Here is a 12302-nt window from a genome sequence, read left to right as displayed (position 1 = left end):
AGCTTATACATCACTTTTTCTGGAAAGCCTTTCCATAAACTCTATACTTCATTTTTCTCCCAGTGTGTGTTTGGGTTTATTTCCGTGTGCTTTCATAGAACCCTGTGGCCCTTACCTGTTGTAGCACTTAGCATACTCCATATTGAAACTACTTTTAATTGCTTAGCTATTCTTATAACTTGTTTCCAAAACAACAATAAAAGCTCTCTAAGTGGTCTGTCGGTTCCCAATTTTGGCTCTTTCCTATAATAATTTGTCTTTGGTATTTTTGGCCAAGTCTTCAGGGCCAAGAATCACATCTCTTGCTGTCTTTCCCACCTCATATCTAATTTTTACCTCTTCTACTCTGCTGAAATTATCTTTCTCACTGTGGTGCAGTGATACGCACCTGTTATCCCATCACTCAGGAGGCTGAGGTAGGAGGATTGCATGAGTTCAAGATGAGCCTGAACTCCAAAGCAAGACCCTGTCTCAGAAAAACAAAAACAAAACAAAAAATCTTAAGATTGGTATCAAGTCTAAGATTTTCCAGTCCTTAGCCAGCCTTTTAAATTTATCAAATTATTTAAGCTTAATTTAAATTTAACTTAAGCATGTTTTAAGTTAGAGTAATTTTAGGTTTACAGAAGAAACAATTAGAGAGCACTCTGAGAGGCTAACGCAGGAATTGCAAATTCCAGCTCAGCTAGGTACTTACCAACTTAGTGAGACCCTGTCTCAAAATAAAAAGGGCCAGGAATGTAGCTCAGTGTGAAGGCCCTGGTTTAGTCTACAGTACACAAAAACAAATAAAAGAACAGTTGGAAAAGAGTTTCCACATATCCCTCTCCCCGTGTAGTTTCCCCTGTTGTTTATATCTTGTCTTAATGTGGTAAATTTTTTAAAATAGATGAACCAATAATTAAATACAATTTTATAATACATATAAAATATTTTTAAAACATATAAAATATATAATAATTCTGTAATATATGTGTATATAATTATGTAATATATAATTTTAGTACTGTATTCAAAAGGCTATGCAACTATTGTTATATTCTAATTTGAGAATATTTTAGTCCCTCTACAAAGAAACCATTACCAAGTTACTCCCCTTCTCCCCTAAACACCATCCACTGTCCCCAGCCTTAGACAACACTAATTTACTGTCTCTATGGATTTGCCTATTCTTGACATTTCATGTAAATGGAATCAAACAATATGTGGTTTTTTGCAGAAGCTTGTTCTACTTAGCATGATTATTCCAAAGTTCATCCATGTTCCCATATGTCTCAGTAATTCATTTCTTTCTATTACCAAAATTATTCCATTATATGAATATACTGCATTTACGTATCCATTCATCGGTTGATGGATACTTGGGTTGTTTTGCCTTATGAATAATGCTACTGTGGACATTCTTATACTCTGTGTGTGTGTGTGAGTGTGTGGGTGTGTATGTAGACATATTTCAGCTCCCCAAGTGATACCTAGGAGTATAAATGCTGGATGATATGATAACTTTTTGTTTAGCATTTTGAGGAACTGCCAGTGGTGTAGTAGCTGCACTCTTTTGCATTTCTATCTACAAGGTATGATGTTCCATATTCTTCTTCCTCTAGCACACTTGTTACTGGGTTGTTTTTTTTGGGGGGGGGGTACTGGGGATCAAACTCGGGTCCTTGCACTTGCGCAGGAGGCGGCTAAGCCACTGAGCTAAATCCCCAGCCCTTTCACTGTTTTTTAATATTCATGTTAGTAGAGATGCAGTGCTATCTTGTACTCTTGATTTATATTTCCCTAAAAATTTATAATGTTGAGCATTTTTTCAGTACCCTTTGGCTATTTGTATATCTCCAGGAAAATATTTATCTATGTGTGCACTGGGTTAAATAATGTCTCCTTAAATGTTGATGTCTACCTAAAACAGTGATGGCGAACCTTCTAAAGACTGAATGCCCAAACTGCAATGCAGACCCACTTGTTTATTGCAAAGTGCCAACACTGCAATTAAACTTGAATACTGAGGTTTTAGTTTAGAAAAAGCAACTGCTGCCTGATGCTTGGCTGCTGGAGCAACTTGGCTCACGTGCCGACAAAGAGGGCTTTGTGTGCATGCTGCAGCACACGTGCCTTAGGCTCGGCACCACTGACCTAGAACCTCAGTGTATTTGGAAATAGGGTTGCTGATGGAATTAGTTAAGGTGAGGTCATTGTGAATTAGACTGGCTCCAAATCTCATGGCTGGTGTCCTTATAAGAAGACAACTGAAGACATACAAACACATGTGCACATAGCGCAGATGGCCCTGTGAAGGTGGAGAGAGAAACTGTGCTGGTGCAGCTTTAAGTTAAGGAATGCTGGGAATTGTTGACAGTCTCTAGAAAGTTGGAAGAGGCAAGAAAGGGCTCTCTCCTAGAGCCTTCAGAAGGTGCATGGCACTGTCAACACTGAGTTCTGATCTCTAGCCTGTAAAACCATGAGAATACATTTCTGTTGGTTAAAGCCACCTTTTCGTGTAATTTGTTAGAGGCCTTAGGAAACTAATACAGAATTCTCTGCCCATATTCTAAATTGAGTTACCTTTTGCTATTTAAAGCTATAAGAGTTCTTTATACATTTTTGGATGTAAGTTCCATATCTGAGATGATTTGCAAATCTCAATTCTATAGGTTACCAGTTTACTTTTTTGAAAGTATCTTCTGCAGCACCAAAATTAGTAATTTTGATTAAATTTGACTTACCTTCTTTTTCTTTTGTCACTTGTGCTTTTTCATTTTGTATTTAAGAAGACTTGTTTTGTAGTTTTCACAGTATGTTTTTACACTTTTTAAGTTTCTACCTAAGTATTTTATTCTTGATGCTGTTAGAAAATGTTTTCTTGATTTCGATTTTGGATTATTTATTGCTAATATATAGAAATGCAACTGGGTTTTGTTTTGTTTTGTTTTTGTATATGGATTTTATACCCTCCAACGTTGCTGAACTACTAGCTGTAATAGCTTTCTAGTAGAATCTTTAGGGTTTCTATATGCAAAAATCATGTTACCTACAAGTGGCAGTATTTTTACTTTTTCAAATTACTAAATCACAGTCTTGTTGTAGATTTATGTATTCAAATATTCAGTTTCTTCTTCAGGTTAGTTTAGTCTTTTGTATCTTTGTAGGAATTGCTCTGTTGAATCTAACATCTAATTTGGTTGCAAATAAGTGTTCGCAGAATTCCCTTATCATTTTTATTTCTGTCTAATGGGTAGTGATGTCTTTTCTCTCATTCCTGTTTTAGTAATTTGAGTCCTTTTTTTTCTAGTTCAGTCTGCCTAATATCAATTCCATTGATCATCTTAAAGAGACAACTTTTGGTTTTATTGATTTTGATTTTTCTCTATTTTGTTTTTGTTTTTGTTTTTTTGGTACCGGAGATCGAACTCGGGTCCTTGTGCTTGCAAGGCAGGCAGCAGAACTGCTGAGCTAAATCCCTGGCCCTCTCTATTGTTTTGACACTAGTACATTAGTCTGACAGTAATTGTGCCAGTCCAGCTCTCTTAGTCACTGTTTGCATATTATCTTTTTGCTTTTACTTTAAATTTTATCTGTCTTTGAACCAAATGTATGTTGGTGATAGTTGGTGTTTGCTAGGAGACAACTTTATTTTCTAGCAACATGGTTTCCCAACAATGAGCAGCCTCTGATCTTCCTGCTTAAATTTTATTTATTTATTTATTTATTTGGTACCAGGGATCAAACTCAGAACCTTGTGCTTGTGAGGCAGGCACGGTGCCACTGAGCTAAATCCCCCGCCCTCCCTGCTTAGATTTTAATTGTTTTCCAGTTTTAGCCTGTCAAGGGTCTTTCTTGGATTTATGTCACCCACTTCTGATCAGAGTCAGTGTTTGAACCCCCTTTGCCAGTCAGGTTTTCATTGTTTCCATGTGAGTATGTGTAGCTTGGAGGCTGTCATCACAGTTCAGAATATTTCTGTTTTTGTCTTGCCTTCATGCAGAGACTAGTAGCTTAAACTTAAAGGCTCAATTTCTTATTCCAAAAATGATATAGCTCAAGCCATGCATGCAGACTCCAGACTGCCAGAAATGACTACATATTTTTAAAACTCGGCTTCCTAGGAATTGACCCTGAATTAAATGATTACTCAGCCAGTGATTTCCTTCTTTACATCTGTGTGTGTTGCTTGGGAATACTTTTGTACCATAATTCCTCCTGATTAGATGCAGCATGATGCATGTGCACAGACTTCTTCATGTCCAGCATTGACTGTGAAGAGAGGGGCTCTTCTGGGCTGGGCCTTTTCCTAGTTCCCTATTAAACTTTTGGTGTGTTGCTGTTATGCTCCTTCAGTAGAACTATTGCCGAGTTCTTTTTCCTGTGGCCTGTGTATTACCTGGGCTGTTCCCACCTGCCACCATTCATAAGCCAGGGTCAGGGACTGACTTCTCCTGGAGTGATACCCTCATTCTGCTATTGGGCACTTCTGGAGGGGTTGATAGTCCTTGGTGTTGCTGTCCTAATAAACACACACATAGACACACACACACGAGCAAGCTAGAATGGGAAGAATTGGGACTTTTAGCCTGCAACTTTTGCTCTGAGAAAGGGAGCTGGACAAAAGAACTGTCGGGCTGAGGATTTAGCTCAGTGGTGCCACTGCTTGCCTCGCAAGGTCCTGAGTTCGATCTCCGGTATCAAAAAAAAAAAAGAAGAAGAAATGTCTGTTTCAGTCACCCACAATTGTTTAGAATAGAGCTTCTGTAATGGAGCTGGGGAAAAATGAGAATTCCCCCCACTAAAGCAGCTTCTAAGGTGAGACTGGGAGCTGAAGAACAAAGGATTCCCTCTTTCCTGTAGGCCTGAGTAGAATGCCTAGAGCAAAATTTCTGTAACATGGACCAGAGGAGCTGGGGAAAGGGAACAAATTATGGCTCATGTGTCAAAACATCTGCTTTTACAGAGATTTAGTGAATTTCCTTGAATTAATACTTCCTCATTTGCTCTATGCCTTTCAGACAAATCCAGAGACATTGGTTCTTTAAAAATCATTTTCAACAGTTAAATTAAAAAAGAAAAGAGGCCACCTAGGTCTTTATTTTGTGATTCTGGAAGCCTCCCTCCATATTATATTTTACTGCTTATACTAGATTTCCTAATTATGCATCAGGTGTGCTGGTTGTTTACCTATGTGTTTAACACCTAAGTTAAAATACTGCAGTTTTTGAAAGCTGCTAAAATCTCTTTGTTGCTGATATTGAAACCCATAATATAATCATGGTTTGGCAACCTTCTCAAAATGTGTGGGGTAATCTGGTTGTCAGACTAAACTTCTAAAATAACTTCAATTTGCATTTACTTGTTCTTGGTGGTTTTAGGCTTTGTTTTTATTTGTTGTTTTGTTTGCTTGTTTTAATTCCTCCAAGGTATAGTACTGTAGTGAAAACTACTTCTGGTCATACAGTTTGTCAACCCACGCTTTGTTAGATCAACATTGACCAAAAGTGTATGTCCTAGTTAACTTTGGAAAGCTGAATTTCTTACAAGAACTATGTTTTTACAAACACTTAAATTTAGAGAGATCTAAAAATCTAAGGACTTGAAGATTGATCGATACAATTTTATGTTTTATGTTTGTACTTGTATATGTGTTTCTTCTATATTGTAAGTACTTTGAAGGAATAGATCATTTCTTGTTCATCTCTGTATTCCTACTCAGTTCTTAAACATAATCCCCTTCACCCTGGGACTCAGCAACATTGCACAGCAGATTAACATGTTCACAAGGGGGCTGTACATGCACAACTATCACATTAGCCAGTTTGTACCACCCAATGGGAGTGTCCCATGCTGCCTAATGGGATAGTCACGCATGTACCACCAGTGGGTCAAGTTGGCAGGAACATGTTAATTCTTCAGATGCTTCACGAATGGACATTTATTTATCCTTCCTTATACTCTTTTCATTTGTCAAATCTTTATTACTTTCCCCTAATTCATTATTACCTTCTCCTTTTAATTAGTGTCTGTTTCTCCAGTCATAAATAATTCTGCCTGACTTTTGTTCTAATGACAATTTTGTCATTTCTATAATTTTTTTACTTAGTTATTTGTCTCCCCCTGTATACTGTAGGATCTAAGTCTTTTTCACCTTTGTATTGCCATATGCTTTGTACATGGAATCTAATTATTAGATGAGTGAATGGGAAAATGAATGATTAAATGAATGGTATAATCTTTTGTTTTACAGCCGAGAGACACATAAGATTGCAGTATTTTATGTTGCTGAAGGACAAGAAGACAAGCACTCCATTCTCACCAATATAGGAGGAAGTCAAGAATATGAAGATTTTGTAGCTGGTCTTGGTTGGGAGGTATTATTTTTAAATTATACCAAATATCATTTTATCATCATCCTTTGGTATCTGCAAGGATTGGTCCCAGGATCACCCCTGCACTTTGTGGATACCAAAATCCAAGAATACTCAAGTTTGTTATATATAATGGCAGAGTATTTGCATTTAAATCATCTCAAGATGACTTAGAATACTTGACACAATGTAAATGTTATATAAATGGTTGTTATATTAAGAAATAATGATAAGAAAAGAATCCTCAATATTTGTTGAGTACAGGTACAATTTTTTCACCAAAAATACTTGGTTAGTTGAATTTATAGGTATATAACCGATGGCTATTTGGAAGCAAAGGGTTCTTTTTCTTCTCAGCTTCTTTTAGAGGCATTATTTTAGGAGATACAACAACTTAACAATAGGTTTACTATTGTTTCTGCCTTACATCTCATCTGTAAATACAGAAGCAGTTGGGACTTTGAAAGAAAGAATGTTGACTGTTTCCTGAGGTAATATATTGTTAAAGAATACTGAACTCTTGAGTTTAAAAGATCTAGGTTTTCCTTATAGTCGTGACCACTAGATTGGTAGTCTTCAAATGAAGACCTTAGGACTATTCAAAGGCTTTTCAGCATGCTTAATTATGAGGAAATTAGTTTTCAGATTCTCAGTTTTACTAATAACTAATGTCAAGATCTTTCTATGCTCTCTTACTTTTTCTACTCTTTTGCTTTGGGAAAGAAAGGCATTCTATTTTACCTACCCCAAAGCCTACATTGTCTCAGAGATGTGGCATCAGTTCAAAGCATGTTCTCCTAAGCAAGTCTCTTAAAGTAAGAAATATCTAACAGTGTGCGCTCAACACTGCCTGACAACCAACTATTCCAAGGTTCCTGTGTCATACCTGTTTTAGAATTATATAAAAGCTGGGAGTGGTGGCACACACCTGCAGTTCCAGCACTCAGGAGGCAGAGGCAAGAGGATCACTGCAAGTTTAAGGCCAACCTATAGTACATAGTGAGACCCTGTCACAAAAAAAAAAAAGAAAAAGAAAAAGAAACTCACTAGAATTATAACTAGGTATTTGTCATAGGGGTTTGTGTTAATATGTTTATGTTAATTTTAAAATGAAGTGTCAGATGTATTCTATCAAAATGAATCTGATGTGACTGGCTTATCATTAATAGCAGACATTTTAGGTATATTGAATCAAGAAAATATGTAGCTTTAAGATTTTGATGAAAATATATTTAAGGCACATATCTACAAAACATACAGTAAACTGGAATTAAAAGTATATTTTTTGTAACCATTTAAACTTGTGATGAAAAATTTTTATAGTTATTAATTTATTACATAATTTCTGAAAATACTTTTAGAGAGTATATAAGCAAAATTATTGAAGACCACTTGCACTAGATTATAACCTTCTAGAGGATAAGCACTTACATCTCATTGATTTTTTTTTTCATTCCAATGCTTTTCACAAAGTCTGATACATGTATCTCTTTAGTATTCAGTATTTATTGTTGTGCCTGGTCTGTCTTACCTTAATTGAGTTAGGTCTGTGTATTGTCACAGGTAATATACTTAATTTTACCCAACAGAGATGATGGGCAGTTCTGTACAGATGTTATATGTGAAAATACTTTGAAAACTCTACAAATCATAGATGTTTTTGTAATTTTTTAAAGCCATTAAGAGTATTGATAAGCTGAACATGGTGGAGCACGCCTGTAATCCCAGCACTTGGGAGGCTGAGGCAGAAGGATCACCATGAGTTTGAGGCCAGCCTGGGCTACATAGTGAGTTCAGGGCCAGCCTGAATTACAAAGGGAGACCCTGCCTCAAAAAAACAAACAACAACAAAAAACGAGTATTGATAAAAGTGAGGGAGACATGAAAAGAACAAATTGGGAAGACTCATACTTCTCTATTTCAAAATTTACTGTTTTGAAATAGTAGTCAATATAGTGTGATACTGACACAAGGACAGACATTAGATTAGTGGAATAGAATTGAAAGTTAGTAAATCTACCCATTTAGCTGAGTGTTTTCTGGTTAGATGGTTTCGTTTGGTTTTTTTTTTTTTTGGTTTTTTTTGAGACAGGATCTCACTATGTGGTTCAGGCTGACCTTGAACTCACTGAAGTCCAGGCTGCTCAAGCTCACAGTGATCTTCCTGCCTCAGCCTCCTGAGTGCTGGGAGGGAATACAGGACCCCGCCACCATGCCTGGCTCAATAGTCAGCTGGGGTTTTTTTGTTCTTTTTTTGGTAACGGGGATCAAACTCGGGATATTGAGCTTGTGAGGCAGGTGAAGTGCCACTGAGCTAAATCCCTGGCCCCTGTCTGCTGGTTTTTGAAGACACATACCAATACCATCCAGGGGATAAAAGTCTTTTCAACCAGTGGTGCTGAGACAACTGGAAACACATGTATACAAGAGCGAAGTCAGACCCCTGCCTCGCACCATGTATAAAATGAATCAAAGACCTAGAAATTTTAAAACTCTTTGGGGAAAATATTGGCAAAGGATTCTTAGTTATCACACTGAAAGCATGAGCAACAAAGCTAAAAATGGATAATAGGATATCATTCAATATGGCAATTTTTGTGCTTCAAGGGACACCATCAAGAAAGTGAAAAGACGGCATACAGAATTGGAGAGAATACTTGCAAAATCATATATCTGATAAAGGATTTCTATATAGAATATACAAAGAACTAATTCAAATCAAAAATTAGAAGACTACTCAAAAAATGACAAAAAGTCCTGAATAAACCTTTCTATAATTTAGTTATATAATAAACCAGTAAGCACATGTAAAGATGTTCAATGCCATTAGCTACTGGGGAATGGGAGGAAATGAGGGAAGGTAGGGAGGAGGATCTTCTAACTGGCAGGGTATTTCCGGTTTGGTTTGGTTTGGTTTGGTTTGGTTTGGTTTGGTTTGGGGTTGGGTTTGGGTTTTGTTGAGTTTTGTGTATGGTTGGTTGGTTGGGTTTTTTTTTGAGATAAGTTCTTGCCTTTTAGTCAAGGCTAGCCTTGAACTTGCTATATGTAGGTCAGGCTGGACTCAAACTCACAATGCTTCCACCTCAGCATTCCAAGTGCTGGAATTACAGGCTTGCACCACCACATTTTGTAAGTGATAAATATTTCTAAAATTGACTTTGGTGATGATTGCACTCTCTGTAAATATACCAAAGTTTATTAAATTGTACAAAGGGAACTTTCACTTCTAGAATGTTTAAATACATGTCCCTATTCTTTATGCTGAATGCTACCCAAACCCTGCACATTACCTACAAAACAAACATAAGACTGAAAGGGAGAGAAAGCAGACTGATGAGTGACTATGAAACTGAGGGAGAACAAAATGGTGAATTTTCTGGGTTTTCTTTTTGCCACATAAAGAGTCTGCCCAAAAAAATGTATACACATTTGAGCAGTTAACCATACTAATACATGTCTGGAAGCTAATGGCCACCATTTTGATGATGTCTCAATAAATTTAGTATTATAATATTTATATAAATTTTTCTTTTCCTGAAAGAAAAACTTTTTTGGCAGACTCTGTATATCCCAGACTTGGAACTGAAGATGTTCTATTAACCTGAAAACACCAGTAGGCACAAGGTGGGAGGATAGCCCTTACAAAAACCAGAGGTTCTGGAAAGAAGCAACCGAGAAAGACAAAATACAAAGTAACTGGCCTACTCTAGCCAAACACCACAGAGAGTATCTTGCTTTCATCACTACCCCTGACAACAGAGGTCAAGTAGGTAGTCTATACATCCACCTTCACCAAACAGTAGTGAGTTGTCCCCAACACCACACTGAGGTAGTATCAAATAGTGTCAGAGAAGACCAAGAAGAAAGCACTTTATCTCCATCGGTGGATAAGAGTTCTTCATTCATACCCCACACTCCAATGTCACTGGAAACTACAGGGAAACTCTGGAATTCCATTCCCACCCATCAGTAAGAAGAGACAATTCTCCTGTCTCCTCTGTAGTAATATAAGCGGAGGCCTAGTAGAGAGTCAGGATTTTTACCATCACACACTGGTAATGAAGCCACCCTATCACTATGTCAGTAGCCATCATGTAGGAAGCCGGAACTCCTTCACCACCTTAGTAGTAAGAGGATCTCTGTCCTTTCCCAGATATTAGTGGAGGTTTAGTGGAGAACCTACATTCCTGCCTTCACTTGGCAGTAATGAGGCAGCACCTTGTCCCTCCCCCTACCCTTTAATTGAAGAATTGGGACCATTCACGTTTAGTTATTATCAAAAGGTATTGACTTATTACTGTCATTGCTTTATTTTCCTGTTGCTGATGACCCCTATCCCCTCACACACCCCTGTTTAATTGCTTACCTTGCCTGGTGTTTCATTCTGTTAAGACTTTTTGGCATTCATTCTGTTAGACTTGTTGGCTTCATTGTCTATTTCTAGGATATCCTTGAGCACTTTTTGGAGTGCTGGTTTGGTGATCATGAATTTCTTCAGTTACTCTTTGTCATGGAAACACCTTATTTCTCCATCAATTTTGAAAGATAGTTTTATAAGATACAGCAATCTGGATTGTTAATTGTGGATAGGTTGGTTGGTTGGTTGGTTGGTTGGTTGGTTTAGGGATAGAAGCACATTACACCGAATTCTCCTGACCTTTAAAGTCTGTGTTGACAGTCTGCCATAATTCTAATGGGTTTACTTTTATAAGTGATTCCTTGCTTTTTTTTTTTAACAGCTTTTAAGATTCTGTCTTTTTGTTGGACTTCTGGGATTTTGACTATGATGTGTCATCAGAAAGTTCTTTTTTGATCATGACTATTTCGGGTTCTGTATGTTTCCTTTATCTGTATGTTTCTTCATATTTGAGAAGTTTTCTGCTATAGTTTCTGTAAAAAGGTTTTTTTTATGCCATTTGTGGTATCCTCTGATTTTTCACTAATTCAAGTTAATCTTAAATTAGTCTTCTTTGCATCATCTAGCAGATGTTGGATCCATTTTTCATGTGCTCTGGTTGTTTTTGAGTTATTTCTGAGTAATTGGTCACCAACATTAGCCCTCTTTTCTAATTCTGACACTCTGTCCTCAAATTGGTCGCTTCAGCTGGCCATACTTTCAATAGAATATTTGATGTCTTGGATTTCTGGTTGTTTCAAGGCCTCAAATTCTTTGCTAAGCTGATTGTTCGTGTTTTATATCCTTTTCTTTAGCTCATCTACTTTTTTATTAATGTCTTCTGTAAACTTGCTGTTTAGTTATATCTTCTTTCAGCTTGCCAATCATGTTATTGGTCTGATTTTTAATGTCTTTTATCATTTTAGTTAATTCAGCTGTCTTGCTGTTGAGCTCCTTCCCCTCAATGCCCCAGGGATCAGCTTTGGGAGAGTTGGGAATTGCTGGAGGCATTTTGTTGCCTTGTCTCCTCATATTTCTGTTGCTGTCATGGATTGGTTTGTGTGTGTATGTGAGTGTGCACAGGTGTGCACACAATGATGTTTGCAGGTGGTTATAGTGGAAGGACTTTGTTGTCAGTATGGAAATACTTTTCTGTGATGCACTCTGGACGTTGATAACTATAGACCTTTGCCTCTGTCCCTAGATTTGACTGCCTCTGCTAGTTTGGGCAGGGAAGATGTAATGTAATTGGTCGGACACTCATTTCACCAGGAATGGACCACACGTATGTCTCGCTCCCAGGTTGCTTATACCACTGGTGATCCAAGTGGTACAGTCATACATGGGACTATCGTGCGTGTACCATGTGTGGTTCAAGCCAGCATGAATGTGTTGAAGACACAAAGGCAAGCCAGATATTGTCATATGGAGAAAAAAAATCTATTGACAACAACAACTGTGCCCACTCTGGCAGTGGCAGTGAAATTAGCAACAATAACATCAAAGACAAACTGGATATTAACATACAATAAGAACCAGTAATGTATTAC

At 37.3% G+C, this 12302-nt stretch overlaps 1 protein-coding gene across 8 annotated transcripts in view; it reads left to right on the top strand.

Annotated features, from left to right (window-relative positions):
- Positions 1–12302, top strand: part of Ralgapa1 (Ral GTPase activating protein catalytic subunit alpha 1) — a 228736-nt gene that overhangs the window by 160275 nt on the left and 56159 nt on the right. For all 8 annotated transcript variants that reach the window (XM_013066624.3, XM_087197118.1, XM_087197119.1 and 5 more), the window contains one exon: positions 6236–6359. In XM_013066624.3, the coding sequence (XP_012922078.1) occupies positions 6236–6359 (124 nt within the window). The remainder of the gene's footprint in view (positions 1–6235; positions 6360–12302) is intronic.

The sequence above is a fragment of the Heterocephalus glaber genome, unplaced genomic scaffold (genome assembly GCF_053883595.1).
Source record: "Heterocephalus glaber isolate CG9 unplaced genomic scaffold, H.glaber_assembly_v1.0 deba00001662, whole genome shotgun sequence".
Classification (NCBI taxonomy): domain Eukaryota; kingdom Metazoa; phylum Chordata; class Mammalia; order Rodentia; family Bathyergidae; genus Heterocephalus; species Heterocephalus glaber.
This window is presented reverse-complemented; position numbering and strand designations above follow the sequence as displayed.